The sequence below is a fragment of the Felis catus genome, chromosome A2 (assembly GCF_018350175.1).
Source record: "Felis catus isolate Fca126 chromosome A2, F.catus_Fca126_mat1.0, whole genome shotgun sequence".
NCBI lineage: Eukaryota > Metazoa > Chordata > Mammalia > Carnivora > Felidae > Felis > Felis catus.
In genome coordinates this window covers 92,182,340-92,199,674 of record NC_058369.1, presented here as the reverse complement: position 1 = coordinate 92,199,674, position 17,335 = coordinate 92,182,340, and the positions used below count along the sequence as shown (strand labels likewise).

Genomic DNA, 17,335 nt, shown 5'->3' with positions numbered 1-17,335 from the left:
GTTCCTGAAGTTTATTCCTGTTTTCCAAAGGCGTTTTCTTATTTTGATTTTCCAACGTCTCCTTCCCTCACAGGCATCTAAGAGCTGTCCTAATGCATCCAGCTCCTTCCCTGCAAAACTGCACTCCGCTTAGAGCCGGGCGGCCCAGACTAACGAAGTTGGTTAAAATGTTCAAAAGTATCAGAATATAGCCGAGTTAGGAAGAAATAAAGAACCCCCGAGGCACCGTACTGGTGTTGGAATGTGCCATTCGTTTCGCAGGGAGGAATGCCACCGGCGTGAACTGCGTCGCAGGTCCCAGGCACTTGCGGGACCCTGGCTTGGGCGCGACCCCGGCACAGGAAGCGCGGAGCCACGCGATGCGCACGCAGAGGGCTGAGGCGGGAGCTGAGCGCCGAGCGGGAGGGGGCTTCGGCGCGCGTCCCCCGCCGCCCGCGTGGTGCGTTCCGGGGCGGCCCCGGCGGGAGGGTGAGGGCGGTGGCGGTGGCGGCGGCGCAGTCTGCACCATGGCGTACCCCGGGCACCCTGGCGCCGGCGGCGGGTACTACCCAGGCGGGGTAAGTGCAGCCCGCGCGGGCTGGTGGCCCGGGCGCAACCCTGGGACACCGCGGACGCCGAGAGGCCACGCTGGGCCACTGCCGGGGCGGCCCCGCGGGCGCCTCCCGCCCCCACCCCGGGCTTCTCCCTGCCCGCTGCCTCGCCCCAGGCCGCTGCCTTTCGGCCTCATCCTGGGGCTCCCTCCTTCTCCGCGTCCCTTCGCCCTGCGGGTGGCTGCGTGGGGCCAAGGCGCGGGTGGGCTTTGATCCAAGAAGCCCACCCTGTGACTTTGGGACACGCGGCGTGAAATTGTGTAAATTCGCTTCCTTCCCCGCCGGGTTTCCCCTGAGAGCAACAGCCATTTTAATCTCGAATGGCCCGGGGATCCACCTCCCATCTTTAAAAGAAAGTGGGATTAAAAGAGAAGTTGGGGAAAGACCGCTGGAGTAAAAGCCTTCCGGGAGGAAGGCCGCCTCGCTGGGCGCCTGGGATGTGCGTCGTCGTGGGAACTGTTTCTGAAAAGGAATGTTCCTTCGCCGCGCCTCCTCGCCCAGGTGCTCGCCGCCAAATAGCCTAACCGAGACACCTAAGCACGGCCTAGGCTACACCTGTCTCAAAATGCTTCAAAACACCATAATCGTTGTAAAAGGAAAAGGAAGACAATTCCGAGCTCTGCCCTTAAGTTGCTTGCCTAGGCTGCATTTAATCAGTAACCTGCAGGTTATTTGGGATTTTGAAAGTTGCTTCGCTCATGCAGATGTCACTATTCGGGACATCTCATTTTGGTCCAACCTGCCAGTTTTTACACTGTGATGGAGCGGGAATGAAAGAAAAGGGGTGGGTTGATTGCAGTTAGAGCGTGCTGGTGGTGGGGAGGTGAACCATGGATGTGAAGGGCCGGCATTTGCCTAGCTTTGCACAAAGGCATTCAGTGGTCAAAGAATTAACACTGGATTCAGTGGGATGATGCTTTTGTGTTTGTTGTTTTACAGTATGGAGGGGCTCCCGGAGGGCCGACGTTTCCCGGACAAACTCAGGATCCGCTGTATGGTTACTTTGCTGCTGTAGCAGGACAGGTTAGCTTTTTCCGTTAATATTAAAGAATTGTCAGTCTTCATTTGTATTAGCTGTTGTTAGAGTGGCATGGAAAAAACTCTGCTTGTGGAAAGAATCCCTTTGCTTGTGGAAAGAAAAGAGAGAAAGAATGAAGTTTGTAGTCAGTTACTTATTTCTGCATATTCAGAACAAATTAGGACAAAGTGTTGTTACCTGTATTTGTTAGTTCACTTCAAGACTAAATTTGTGATTGAATTAATGCCAGAATGAACAGAATAAAGGGCTATAAATATACTGTGAGGATCTGTAAAGTAGAAAGATGTTTTTAGAACGATGAATTGTCAGGGTCCATGGTGGTTTACAGAGAATAAATTCCAGATCTGGTGAACACAAACCCTTGTTAGTACGGTTTACAGACATGTGCCAGTAATCATGTAGTCTGATTCTAATGGACGCTTTCTTTGGATTAAATTTGTTAATCAATTACCCCCTGAGGAAATAGGTACTAATGTTAAAAATTTACCAGCTTCAACAAAAGAAAGTTACTTACTATTCCCTTACTATCAGGAAGTGAATCTTGTGCACAGTTTACTTTCTCTTTGATGCTGATGCTGTTACTAGGTCAGCTCTTCCATGTCCGTATAAGGTGTGTGGCTTGTTGACCCAGAGAGAGAATTAAGGTGGGCTCCTGGAGACCTTTGACTTCTCTATACTGTGTGGTAGGACAGGCGGTGGTGTACATTGAGGAAGGACACTTCCCTAGCTCACCACGCCGCTGTGTATGGTAAATTCACTGCTGGTAGAACCCAGTCCTCTCCAGAAGGGATGTTTGCTCTTTTGTCTTGGCATTTACCTTTGTTTTGATCAAAAGCAAGAAACAGCACAGTCTTAATGTGAAGAAGCTGTAGAATATTGTGGGATAAAAATTCAAGACCGCCTTGCAGAAAAGCATTCTAAGAACTATAGCTCAAGAAATTGAATGGAAAATTGGGTCCAAAACCGAAAGAGCTTCCCTTTAAGTATCTGCTTAATCAGTTAATGATCTGTATCTCTGAAACCACAAGACAGGGCAAAGCTCAAGACTTGTGTTCTTAGATTGCCTGTGCCTCCAGCCCTGTAAGTGACCCCACCTGCTTCTCTTGCAGCAGCCTGGGCCTACCCCTACATCAGCATAGCCATTGTCTTTCAAATTATTGATCCTGCTCTGCACTTAGAAGTTACAATCCTCATGGACGTGAGGGATTTAGGTATTTTATTTTTAAATCCCTAAAAACAACATATATCTAATTGTGAACTTGGTTAGCCAATAAATAGGCACCGGGAACCTGTATCTTCCAGATATAATTGTAGTTCTGAAAAAAAACCATTCACCTCGTCATAAACCAAGGTGATCACAAAGGCCTCTGTTTTATCCAGACTTTTTATTCATGGATGTTAGATTTGTATGCTGCTATGCCTTTACCACCCCCGCCCCCCACAAAAAAATAGCTAGAAAGAGGAATAAGACTTTAAAGCAACTATATAAATAATTTTAAATGCTTAAATGGCAGTTTCCTAGCTCAGACTAAAAGAAGAGTAGTTCAAGACAGAAACTAATTTCATTCACACATTAAAAAAAAAAACTTGTGTATCAGAAGAAGAAATTGAATTTACCTCAGTGTTTCATTAAAAAGACCAACCTTCTGCTTGAAAATTTAATCCCAAATCTAATTGAGGAACTTAGAGGAATGATGAGAAGATAATGTTAATACTAAAGTAGAGGTGTAAGCAGCTTTCCAACCTTGTGAATTTGTATGTAATAATTATTTAAAATAGAGTCTAAAATTGAATGCCCACTTAAGTATCACGAAATGTATTTTGTTTGTTTGTTTATGGCCCTAAGTATGCATTTGTGGGAGAGGACTTAACTATTTGTTTCTTTTTCATTATTATTTTTGAAAGTAGAATTGGGAAAGGAATGCCTACGTTTGGAAGGCATTCTTTTTTCCAAAAAAAAAAGGTCTTACGCATGAAAATGCTCATTTTCTTTGTCATTGCTAAGATAATATACTGAAAGTAAACAAAGAACTAGAAGGTACAAATCATTATTGTAATTTGTTTTCCTATTTTTTTTTTCTTCAAAAGGATGGGCAGATAGATGCTGATGAATTGCAGAGATGTCTGACACAGTCAGGCATTGCTGGAGGATACAAACGTAAGTTGACAATCCCACAGTACTCTTCTGTTTCGTATTTTAACTTCCTTATGATTATAGCCTCCAAGGAAATTGGGCTTTTCTGATCCAGCATAATTTAGAATTTCAAAAGCTAATTTTGGTTGTTTATTATCACAAAATGTGAATTTGAAAACAGCTGTTAATAAATCATTCTACACTACCTGCCCATTTAGCGGGTCCATTGGATTTGGAACCTTTGGAAGCAATGAGATGGGCAGCGTGGTCTCCTTCACAGAGGATGAGGTGAGGTGCTGAAATGAAATCTGCTAGGTCAGGTGTCATTAATGGCAGGAGCTAACATTTACAACTGACCATTTGCCAAGAGTTGACTGTCCTGAGGCTAATGGCACTTAGGACCTTGAGTGCCTGGTCCTGTGCAGCTGCTCCCCAAATGGCCTGTCCTGCACGCCTAGTTCTGAGTGGTCAGTCCTGTCCCGCGTTCCCCGCAGTGGCTGGTCCCCACCCCTGGTCCTCAGGAAACCGGTTCTGCATTCATGGGCTCTGAGCATGCTGCTGGCAACATGAGCACTTGCCATGACATCCCCCAGGTCTTTCTTCATTTCTTTCTGCTTCAGAGAATGTGGGCAGGCTATGTTGGAAGTGCCCTTCCTAATTTCTTAACTCTTTGCACTAGTCTTCCTTCTGCCCTTGTCCTCAGTTCTGCCACCTTATAATTCAGTGCTTACACCACCTTCCTGCCTTTTGAAAGAGCTCTTTGCCACGAGCTACAGATGGGGAATGATTGCAGAAGTACTGCATCTTATCAGTGCCTCTCATCATCCCATGTACATCCCACTTGCTTCTTTTCCAATCGGATCCTGACCCTGACAGATCCATAAGGTAGAAAGTAGTGTCTTGACTTGCTAACTTCTTTGCTTGTTGTTAATGGGGACAAAACATCAACTCAGAGCCTTAGCTGTTGGTAAATTGTGAATTAAAATGCTCAAACTACAGGGGTGCCTGAGTGGCTCAGTTGGTTAAACGTCTGACTCTTGGTTTTGGCTCAGGTCATGATCTGTTGGTTTGTGAGTTCAAGCCCTGCGTCAGGTTTTATGCTGACAGTGCAGAGCCTGCTTGGAATTCTCTCTCTTTGCCCCTACTGCGTGATCTGTCTCTCTCAAAATAAATAAATAAACTTTAAAAATAAAATGCTCGAACTAGAAGTCACACATGAAGATTTATAGTCGCATTTTCTTTGACTGTTTGACATGGCATATTTACTAGATGGCTCTCTTCTTAAACTATTTGCATTTCTATTTTTATCCTTTGTATTATATGACTTAAGTATCCTATTAACAAGATTTCCTAGTTGGAGGAATTAATATGAAAGAGGAACCGTTTGCATTTCTCATTTAATCTGGTCCTAAACAAAAGCACTTTCTAGATTTGGGAATTTTTTTTTTTTAAGTGTTGTAGGGAATACATTTAAAGTGTTAAATGTTAACCTCAAGCAGTTGGGGCTAGTGAACATAGCAGGTTTAATAGGGTTTATGAAAGTGAGCTGTGTAGCAACATAAACTATTACTCTGTACCCTTTCGGTAGAAGAGGTGTGGCAGGTTTTAAAATCTGACTAACAAACGGCTGTGTATCCTGGGAGAACAGTCCTTTTAAAAATTTCATATGAGGAGGCGCCTGGGTGGCTCTTGTCAGTTAAGCGTCCGACTCTTGGTTTCAGCTCAGGTCATGGTCTCATGGTTCGTGGGTTTGAGCCGTGCATGGTTTCTGTGCTGATAGTGCAGAGCCTGCTTGGAATTCTCTCTCCCTCTCTCTGCCCCTCCCCGTTCATGTTCTCACTCTCTCTCAAAATAAATAAACTTAAAAAAAATTTTTTTTTAATTTCGTGTGAGAAAATCATGTTTAGTGATGGCCTTGGAGCAGTGAGTTATAGGGAAGACATTTCCTGAATCATCAGAGCCATGTGATTGAATTAATTTGCTTACCATCCTCTGGTTGTGGAAGCTGTAATAAATCACAAAACCATCCTGCTTGTGAAGTGTCACAGTGAGTTTCATGATACAGAAATTATACAGCCATTGGTGTTTTTTAAACCCAGCTTCCAAACCAAAAAGTACAGGTGGAGGTGGAATGAGGAACAGAGAGTATTCCAGCCTAGTTCCTACAGTCATCTTCTCCAGCTTAAAAGGAACCGGTCATACTCAGAAGTGGAGTTGATAAGAGACGTTGCTCTAGTCTGTAAGATAGTAATTCAGCTTCTTTTTTTCCCCCTTGAGTGTAGCTGTTACTCTATGGTAAGGCTGAGAGAAACAACTGAAGGTAATGTTTTCCTGCTAGGTCCATTACATTTTGGATTTCTACTAGAAGAAAAGATGTATGAGGCATTTTAGTAGAATGAACAGGAGAAGGGAGAGAGTAAAAATAAAATTATCAAAGACTCTTGAAGCTATTTAAAATAGAATAGCACTAGTAAAAGCTATTTCTTGGGACACCTAGGTGGCTCAGTAGGTTAAGCATCCAACCCTTGGTTTCGGCTCAGGTCATGATCTCACAGTTTGTGAGTTTGAGCCCCATGTAGGGCTCTGCACTTAACAGCACAGAGCCTGCTTCGGATTCCCTTGTCTCCCTCTTTCTTTGCCTCTCCCCTGCTCACACGTGCTGGGTGTGCACGTGTGCTCTCAAAGTAAATTTTAATAAATAAAAGCAAACTATTTCTGGAGAAAAATAAAATTAAAATTGAGCAAGAGTTTTCCCTACCCAAACTTCTGTGACATCAGTGTTCTAGTTCCATTAGAACCGTCTGGAATAGTGAATTTTCTGTCATTCACTTTTGTTGCCTGCCCATCACGTTCCCTCTTTTAAACCCTTCTCACAAAAGATGACCAGATTTTTGGGCTTCCTGACACATCCTCTAACCTGTTAGTTTCTTCTTCTAAAATTCTTTGGTAGCTCCTTGGTACCTGTAAAACAAAACCTAAACACCTTAGTAGGAATTCAAGATCTTCTAATGTAGCCTCATCAAACATACTTCCTCCCACTTACTTTGCTTGGTCTGAACTTTCCTGATTCACTTTGCTTATACTGGTCCATAGCTCTACTTAACTGTCCCCAAATGTCCCTCATCTTTCCTGTCATTCAAGGCTTGACTTAAATGCTGCTGCTTCTGTGAAGTGCTTCTTAGTAGGAAGGAGCCTCCTGCTCCTCAGTACTTCCTGGTACTGCTTACTGTCTCCATTATGGTTCACCACTCTCTACCTTGATTAGAGTTGCATGCATGCATGACTTCTCTTTTCCTTAGACTGTCAGCTAGGGCAGGATCCAGTTTTTAATTTGTATCTCCAATGTTCTTGGTATCCTGGGCCCTGTACATAATGAGTACTTAACAGGCATTTGTTGAATTAATGAGTATGGAAGATTTCCTAAAATGGAGAAAGCATAGCTCTGTACCTTTATTGGTATTTTGACTTATGATTTGTCTTAAGGGATTATACAGTCCTTTTAAGTATCCGTAAAAATGAGATTTTATTTTTAAAAACCTATCCTGCGTATACTGGTTGAGGGGAGTGTATAGCTGTCTACACAGGGATGAGTGGTCCTATCTATTCAGCCGTCTAACCAACACATTTTAATGGATATCATCATGTGCAAGGTGCCAGGCTGTGCACCCACAAGTGGTGCCTGTAGGACACAGTGAAAAGTGCTGGGATAAGTGAAGTAGAGAGGCTGTGGGCCCACATAGGAGAGGCACATAACCCAGAAAGTGGTCAGGATAGTTTTCCTGGCAGAACTGATGCCAAACTGAGGAGAAATGAAAGTCAAGCAGAAACCAGGCAGACCAAGAAGTGAGAGGGATAAAGGGCAGTTGTGCCCCAGGCAGATAGAACAGCATGTACTAAAGACCCACAGGTAAGGGGAAACATGTGCATGTGCAGTCAAAGAACTGGGAGAAATTGGCCGTGAAGATGGAATGTGAAGGTTGAATAAAGAGCAGGAAATTAGCTGGACTGGGAATATATGCATATGACTTCATATGCCACTTAGGTGCTTGGACTTCATCCTGACAGCAGTGGAACATGTCTACTGGGTTTTATATAGAAGAGCACATACTGTTCTGGATGTAGCATAAGAACCAAATTGGGGGGCATGGGTATGGGGGGTGTGGAGCACGGGGACTCAGGGACACCTGTCAGGTGGCCATTGGAGTCATCAGATGAGTAAAATACTTCCTAAACCAGGGAAGTGATTGTGGAACTGGAAATGGATAGGTCCTAAAGCAATTTAGAAGGCGATTGAGGGGCGCCTGGGTGATTCATTCGGTTGAGCGTCCGACTTCAGCTCAGGTCATGATCTCGCAGTTTGTGAGTTTGATCCCACATCATGCTCTGTGCTGACAGCTCAGAACCTGCTTCAGATTCTGTGCCTCCCTCTCTCTCTCTGCCTCTTCCCACCTTGTGCTCTGTCTCTCTCTCTCAAAAATAAACATTAAAAAAAGAAGAAGAAGAAGGTGATTGAATATCAGGGGACAGGGAACTGGGGACACTCCCTGGTTTCTGGCTTGGGTGACTGAGTGGATGGAGATGTTACTTGTAGCACTTGGGACACAGGGAAGCTGTCTGCCTTACAGCCCCTCAAAATCCTTGACTTAAAGTCAGACACAAGTGGATCTGCCTCTTGGTTGACAGGCCCTCTAGAGTATTGGTTCCTAAACTTGAGCTGTGTCAGCATCACTGGATTGCTGGGCCCTGTCCTAGAATTTTTCATTTAGAAGGTCTGAGGTAAGACCGGAGAATTTGCATCTGTAACAAGCTTCCAGAAGATTCAGGTGGTCCAGGTCCACCAGCTGTTTTTATGTGAAAATAAATCACCTGGGGATCTTATTTAAATGCAGATTCTGATTTTTTTGGTGTAGGTTAAAGGCCAAGATTCTGTAATTCTAAAAGGTCCCAGATGATGTTAACATGGCTGGTCCAGGAATCACACGTTGAGAAGAACAGTGGTCTCAACCTTGGCTGCTCACTGGAATCATTGAGAAGCTTTAAAAAAAAAAAAACAGTCATGCCTTGGTTCCATGCTCAGGGATTCTCATTTAATTGCTCTGTGGTGATGGTGACAATACTGTATTGTATACTAGAAAATAGCTAAGAGAGTTGATCTTAAAAGTTCTCATCACACAGACAAAAAAGTTAACTATGTGAGGTGATGGATGTGTTAAATAACCTAATTATGGTTATCATTCTGCAGTATGTGCATATATGAGATCATTACATTATACACCTTAAACTTACAGAATGTTATTTGTTAATTATATCTCCGTAACACTGAGGGGAAAATAACTGTTCTGTGGTGCAGCCCCAGTACTAGGATCTTTTAAAGCTTTTGGGTGATTCTGATAAGCACCTGGGATTGAAAACCATTGATCTAGATCAAAGAGACTTCGTGCCTCCACACAACTTAAAAGTCAGAATGAAGAATCAACCAACTCTTTCTCAAAAGTGTGTAGAAGTGTTGCTTCCTGTCACCTCAGAGTCCTGTATCTGTGGATTAGATGGAGTTTGAAGGGCCAAAACAGAGATAGTCCTCCACCTTTTATTTCATGTTCCAGAGTATGCCAAACACAGGAATCTGTTAAAAGTGGACAATTTATAGTTTATACTGTTTGGAAACACTACAGTACTGAGAGTTAGCTCAGATGTATTTGAAATTCAGTTTGTTGGAGATAAAAATGAAGCTAGTAAGAGCTGTAAAAATGTTAGTTCTGTGTGCCTCTCAACAAACTTGCAGAATTTATGCCAGCTTTGCCCACCTGACCTTTGTCCCTTCTGCCTTCTAGCCTTCTAGCTTCTTTGTACCTATATATTTCCCCAGTCATTGATTCTCATGAACAGAATGGAAGATGCAAGGAATTTTTTCTTTATATTTGCTAATGCTTAGGTAGGTCATCAGTAGGCCCATTAACTAGTAAATATATATTCTAGTGTGTTTTTCTAAGTGTCGTATAGAAATGTCCTCAGAGTATATTCAAGCTGTACAAAAACTCAAAAGGCTTCCGAATCGTGGTCATCACTGAATTGGTCATTATATCGTATTCCAGAGTGCTCTTACTTAACACTGTTCTAGCAAGCATATTTATCTGGTTTCGTATATAAACTTACTGTATATAAAAAGGTGTCATAAGCTATATGAGGTAGGAGGTAGTTCAGTGTGTGACATTAAAGGGGAAAGAAAGGTAAACAAATGAACTAGTGACACAGAACAAACAAAACCAGCAATTGATAGTCAGGAGTAGAAATGTAGTAACCCTATCTTCCCACTCACCATGGTGAATATAATAAATTATGGTTCATTATGGTGAATTAAACTCACTATATTACAGTTTCAAAGGCAAAAAAGTATATAAAACTTTTTTAAAAAGACTGTATTAGCAGCACCTGAGTGGCTCAATTGGCTAAGTGTCCGACTTCGGCTCAAGTCATGATCTCACAGTTCGTGGGGTCGAGCCCTGTGTTAGGCTCTGTGCTGATAGCTCAGAGCCTGGAGCGTGTTTCAGATTCTGTGTCTTCCTCTCTCTGCCCTTCACCCGCTCGTGCTCTGGCTCTCTCTGTCTCTCAAAAAAAAATAAATGGTAAAAAAAATTTGTTTTAAGACTGTATTATAGAAAATGTATGCCTATCTGAGAACAGAGATAATTATTATGAACTTCCATGCACCTGTCACCCAGCTTCAACAATTATCAGTGTGTTGTTATTCTTAGTTCATGTGTAATCCTGTCTGTTTTCTTTTGAAGCTCATTCCAGATATCTTAACATTCATTTCATCTACAAATAACTTCAGTATATACTTTTCTAAAAGATAAGGACATTTCCCTCACCAACTTCAAAGCCATTATCATACCTAAAAATATTAATAGTACAATGCAATACTTTTTTTTAAAAGATTTCTATTAAAGTTATTAAAATCAAATTTGGGTTCTGCAAGGAATCCCCTCTATCTGGAAAAAATCTGCTTCAAAATTCCCATGTTGTTTAGCATATAAAAATAAGATTGTGTAAATAAATAGTCATTTTCCTAATTAATTTGAATGTATGCAATATAATATGAATTTTTGAAACTATTATGTGCTTTTTTTGATTTAACAGCTTTTAACCTGGAGACTTGTCGGCTTATGGTGTCAATGCTGGATGTATCCTTTACTTTGATTGATGTCTAGAGTGTTTTTTTCTGATCACCCTCCCCCCCCAAAAAAAAAATTCTTCCTAAAAGAATTTATCTAGGAATTAATACCCAGTAAACACAAGGTGACAGATGACCACAAAAAAAGTTTTCTGTAATCATTAGCTTTTAAGATGTAGTTTGGTGTGAAAAAGGAAAGGAGCTCAGTAAATAGAATGTTGGTTCCTCAAGAATTCAAGGAAGCATCAGAGAACACCTGTAGAAATCAGAGTGGTCTGGCAAGGTTTTTTGCTTTAACAGTGAGCTATGCATGATTCACACCTGACCTTCAGGCAGTGGAATTTCTCACATCACAGTTACTGCACTCAGGTTAGCTATTGGTGACCCTGCAGTGCCTTTCATCCCACCTCATTTTCCAAAAGTGAAAACCCTGGGTCTGGAAGGGCCCAGCAAAGGAATGTTAAAGCCAAGACCCCAGGACCCTAGCAGCATCGCCTGGGGCGCCAAGAAAGTGCGGCACAGTTCCAGGAACTCTTGTTTTTTACATGTGGCTCACAGTGGCCACGTTATTTCATTGTAATCACCTCACATAGATTATCTTTTTCCCACAGTGGAAATACGTACTCAGCTTTTCTCCCTAGGCCCTTCTTATTATCTCATTGGAGTATGTTTTTATTATATCACACTAAGAAGAACATACAACATTTTTAACCTTTTTAGCAGAAAGATCATTATATTCCCTTATCCTTGATCTTGAATCGTTACAAAATGTTGCAAAAGAAAGGTACTCTAATCCTTGATTATAATTCAGAGAGATATGTCAGGCACAATGGGTTTCAATGAATTTAAAGAACTCTGGGCCGTGCTGAACGGCTGGAGACAACACTTCACCAGTTTTGACAGTGACAGGAGTGGAACAGTGGACCCTCAAGAACTGCAGAAGGCCCTAACCACAATGGGTGGGTATGGCTAACTTGAGCCACCTGGTCGGCATAATTCTGTGTTAATTTCTAAAACTAAGTGCTATGGGAAGGCAGTTTCTGATTTCTAGAAGAAGTGTATATTCATAATTAAATACATAATACACACATAGTTGCTAGTGTGTATTCGTAATTAAAATGAGTGTGCCCCCAGTCTGAAAAAAATTGTGCTTGATTATTTTCAACGGTCTTCTTGTAATCCTTTCACGTTATTTTTTTCACTGGGTGATTTTCCTTCCTTCAGGATTTCGGTTGAGTCCCCAAGCTGTGAATTCAATTGCAAAACGATACAGCACCAATGGCAAGATCACCTTTGATGACTACATCGCCTGCTGTGTGAAACTGCGAGCTCTGACAGGTGTGTTCTTTGAGATGGTGTCTCTCCAAGGGCCAAGAAGACACAATTTGCATGACATTTCATTTTCAGTGTTCTGAACTTCTTTCGTCCCTGATCACTCTTTCCACCCCCCCCCCATTTCAGTGGCTTTTTTAACACTGCTATTAAACCTATCTAGCAGAGTAATTGTGTTTTTTGTTTTCAGAAATTCTTTCAGATTAGTGGTAATCTGCCATTAAAATAATCTTAACTTTCACAAAATGTTCCAAAATATGATAAGCTAATTTGTGCACTTTTGATCAGAGTATGAGTAGTATTCTGTGATTTCTCCCTATAATGTAAATATGTGAAGAGAGTAAAATTACTCATTTGTAGCTCTCTTTCCTAAGTCCTCTTGTTGGAAAGTAATTTTAAATGGTAGTCATTTAAATGGTAGTGATACTAAATGGTAGAATGTACTTCTTAGATGAGGCTATATTAGTAATCTCTACTTTTCTATCCCCTCTTTTTCTTTCTTTTGTATATTTTTGTTGTTCCAGTCTTCTCTTTAGTCTTTTTTACTCTTTTTAAAATGTGGTTTTGTAATTTTTTTTTTTTTTTGCATCCTAACAAAAATTTGAGGTCAGTTTTTTTAATTTAAATTCAAGTTAGTTAACGTACAGTGTAGTAGTAGTTTCAGGAGTAGAATTTAGTGACTCATCACTTACATATGACACCCAGTGTTCATCCCAACAAGTGCCCTCCTTAATGCCCATCACTCATTTAGCCCATTCCCCCTACCCATCTCTCCTGCAGCAACCCTCAGTTTGTTCTCCGTATTTAAGAGTCTCATGGTTTGCCTCCCTCTCTGTTTTTTTCTTAGTTTTCCTTCCTTTCCCCTATGTTCATCTGTTGTGTTTCTTAAATTCCACATATGTGTAAAATCATATTAAATTTGTCTTTATCTGACTTATTTCACTTAGCATAGTATACTCTAGTTCCATCCACGTTGCAGGTAGCAAGATTTCATTCTTTTTGATTATTAAAGTAAATTCTTTTCAATAGCGCAGAGCTCAGATCGGTGAAAAATTTTATTACAGCCCGTTTGTCATATTAGGGACTCCCATCTATCCATTTCCTAATTAAACATTATCTATGTTATTAACAAGTTTGAAATTCTGTGTTTTCATCACAACTAAGTAATGGCCTTGGAGGTCACATGGCTTTTACTGACTTTGGGATAAGATGCTTTCTTCCAGCTGCACATTGAAAAAGATAGTTGACTAACTTCTACATTGTTGTATTACTTTGTTGTTTATTAAATTTATTCATGTTCATTGTAGTTGGCTTCTTTGCTGTGGTCTTTTGTTTATGTTAGCTGGTTTTACAACTCACATGTTTCTACAGTTTGAACCCAATGCCAAAATAAGTAACTATTGTGATTTCAGATGTTACAAAAATAACCATAAATTTTACTGTGGTGTTTTACAGACAGCTTTCGAAGACGGGACACTGCTCAGCAAGGTGTTGTGAATTTCCCATATGATGATGTAAGTCTCCGTAAATTCACAATTGGGCATCCCTTTTGAAGTTAGCCATTAAGAGCATCTTAAGGATGCAGAGTAATGAAGGATTAAATGATCAGGAGTTACCGTTCAAAATTTATCAATTTCATTTATTATTAGTCTTACTTATAGACCACTGTTCGATTCGCATTAAAAGACTTGGTTCAAAGCCCAACTGGTCTCACTTGCTGGTGGGGTCACTTAGGCAGGTTTCTTCTTTGCTCCAAGACTATTTGAGGAGAGGAAGTAGTAATGCCTTCTACCCTGGGCTGTTGTGAGATTTCAATCAGAAATGTCCCAGAAAACACCATGCAGATGTTGCTATTTTTGGCTTCATTGAATAAATATCTCAGTCACTGAGAAGTAAATTTAACAACTCCAAGCTGTACTTGACACACCCATGTTCTTCATTGAGGCTATAAAGCACAAACTTAAGTTGCAATTTAAAACAATGTATTTACTAAACAGCCACACTAAATGTGATAGGACAAGGCAAGGCCATGTAACCAATGTGAACATAGCCAGTTGTCATCTCTGATGGCATTAGCTGAATGCACATAACATAACTAGGGAGATGCTTAGTTGTTCTATTTTTTGGTCAGCTATGGACTTTAAAAAATTGCTTTCAGAATAGCAGTCACTGTGATAACTGAATGTTCTAAAAAAGGTTTCTCTGCTACAAAATGCAAGGATGCACATATGTTCAGTTTGGCAGCTGCCACAGTTCAGATCATTTAAAAACGCTTATGTGTAAGTATGTTTATTTCTTCTGCTTAAAGGTGTGTTTTCATTAGTGTGTATCAGTGTCTCAGGTGACAGTCCTGTCATTCTTTCCAAAGATGGAAAAGCAGCCTATGGAGTGGAAAGTGCATGGACTTTGGCCTCCGATGGGCCCTTAGGAGATTTTAAATGTTCCCTTTTATCTGAAAGTGATCATCAGCTTGGCCTTGTAGGAATGCTGTAGGGATTAGCATACACAGTGCCTCACTGGTGTCGGAAGAATGAGAAAGAAAATTGATAGAAAAGCAGAGTGTTGGTGTTTATGGTGAAGCAAACGTTTCACAGCAAATGCTGATGCCTCTCAACTTGGGTTTCTGAATTGCAGAGGAAAGGTCATATATTCCGTTTCTGTGTATACACATACTTGCATGCTAGGATTTATTTGCAATTAAGCAGATTTTAAGGGCATAACCTATTTAAAAGGTGCTGGTGCCAGAGCAGTGGGGTACTACTGTGTAGTTTGGAGGTCCTCAGGTGATTTAACAGTATCAACTGTTATTTCTGAGTGGGTACCTTTTACCATGACCATTACCATTTCTAGAGTCTGAGATATTTGGAATTTTAAATATTCTTTATCCACTGAAGTAGTCTGCTTTCTGTAAGAAGAGAAACCCACTCGATTTTCTATTAGACTGCTTCCCCTACAAACATGAACCTTTCTATCATGTACTTTTATTTTAGAAATGGATGTTTCTTGATCCATAATTCAGTTTAGGAAAACAAAATGTAAACTGCCAAAAAATAAGCTAGGGTGTATTCAGTGCCACAATGTGTGCAGGGTAACGTGGACTTGGTCTCTCTTTCAGTTCATTCAGTGCGTCATGAGTGTTTAAATCAAGAGGAAGCTGCATGAACATAACCGACATTCCGACTGGAGACCTCTTTTGCCTTTGCCTTCAGTAACGTGTGTAACTTGCATCACTGCTTTTCCTTAAGGGCCGTCATAAAGGTTTATTACTTTATGTACAACTGAAGTTTTTAGTATTGATAATAAATTCTTTGGAATTTTACTAATACAAGATCGGGTCTCTTATACCATTTAGAACTTCGTTGAGCCATTGTCAGTGATGCCTTATTTTGTTGCTGAGCCTCTTTTATGTAAATTTCAGCATGCAAAATGTTTAAGGCACATTATGTATTTTTCATTGTAAGATACTTTAAAATCTTCCCATCAGACTATATTGTTCTTATCTTTCCTAGAAGAGATTTTACATGGTATTGAAGGCCTTATGTGTGGAGTATTCTTATCATGTAAATGATTTATACCCTCTTAGATGCAGGAAAAAGAAAACAACGAAAAACCATGATAATCCACGTCAGGCTTCACCTTAGTGGAAACTTAAGAACAGGCTTTAAGGCTTACACATTTTTGATGGCCACACAATTGGACAGGGAGCATGAGTGATTATTTTCTGCCTCTTTAACACCTGTTGAACCATTTGAGTGGCAAATACTATCTGTCACCAAGTTTTTTTGTCATCATCCACCTAGACCTTTATTAACTGCACTTAAAAATCTTGTAAATTATGGGCTTAACTATGTAAAAAAAGAAAACTGATGGAAAGAAACCTAAGGGAATATATGAAAATATTAACTATGGTCATTTTTGTCTTATGAGATTCTAGGTGAGTTGAATTTCCTTGATAGATTTTAGTATTTTCCAAGTTTTCTATAATGTGTGTGCTTTCCTTCTAAAATCAGAAGATAATTTTTAAAATATTGATAGATCCATTTTGATAGGCCACGCATTCACACTCACATTATAAAATATACACAGAAAAAGGACTGGAAGAGAGGACCAAGATATTGATGTTGCTACCACTGGCAGTCAGGGTCATGAGTTCATTTTCTTCCTTCTTACTATTGTTCCAAATAATCTCTGATAAGCAAGTATTGCATTTATAATGGAAGACTTTTTTTTTTAATTTTTAAACCATGTGCTTTTAAGTAGGATCTGGAGTCCAATACTGGCTGTGTCTCTTCCTGAATATGTAAACTAATCATCTCAGATAATCTCAGAGCCTCAGTTTCCCCATCTTTGCAAAGGAGATTAATACTCCATGGGATAGTTCTGAACACAAAAAAGTGTGTTGGTTTAATAAGCACCAATAAAGTTTCCGTTTCTTGGATTTAAAGCTGGTCTGGTTTGCTCTTTTTTGCGAGAGAGCACAAGAGGTGAAACATGATGCGGTTGGCCTATTTTCTCCCTGCCAGCAGAATATCTGTCTTATTTTAGGGCTCCAGTGTGATAGCTACCATTCAGATGATCAATTATTTGTCACCAATGAGAAAACATTTCTAAGCATCTTCAGCCTCATTTCACTTGGTTATTTTTTCACATATTGCTAAAATATATTAAATTTATAAATATTTAGCCTTAAGTATGTCAAGTATTCACACCTGGACTACATATGTGAGGCAGCCTGCTTTATATTACAGTGTCTCTAGGTTTCACTCCAGATACACTGTTTGTGAGACCATAAAGCTTGGCTTGAGCCTGAGCTTTCTAGCAAAGGGCTAAAGAAGGGTCAGAGGACCAGGAGGCAGAGAACTCATTGTTAAAGCCCCAGTGCTTTAACAGACTCACTAGGATCCCACAAGGAAGGGATAGTTAAAGGAAATGGTCATTTCCTGGGTGACCCTAATGTGATAAGGAAGAAGGCCTACACTAGCCCAAAGTTACAGACCATGTTTGAACTATCCTTCTGCTCTGGTAAGTCCCACAGGGTGCTGCATCAATCATGGTTCTGAATTTGCTTT

The 17,335-nt window shown here is 40.7% G+C and overlaps 1 protein-coding gene across 1 annotated transcript; it reads left to right on the top strand.

The window, feature by feature from the left end:
• The first annotated feature begins 412 nt into the window (after positions 1 to 412).
• SRI (sorcin) lies at positions 413 to 16,710 on the top strand. The gene is made up of 8 exons (XM_023250323.2): positions 413 to 557; positions 1,530 to 1,613; positions 3,718 to 3,787; positions 10,901 to 10,944; positions 11,746 to 11,893; positions 12,159 to 12,272; positions 13,722 to 13,780; positions 15,382 to 16,710. Exons 1-8 carry the CDS (start codon positions 507 to 509, stop codon positions 15,406 to 15,408), a joined length of 597 nt encoding a protein of 198 aa, XP_023106091.1. The 5' UTR covers positions 413 to 506; the 3' UTR covers positions 15,409 to 16,710.
• Positions 16,711 to 17,335: the final 625 nt, after the last annotated feature.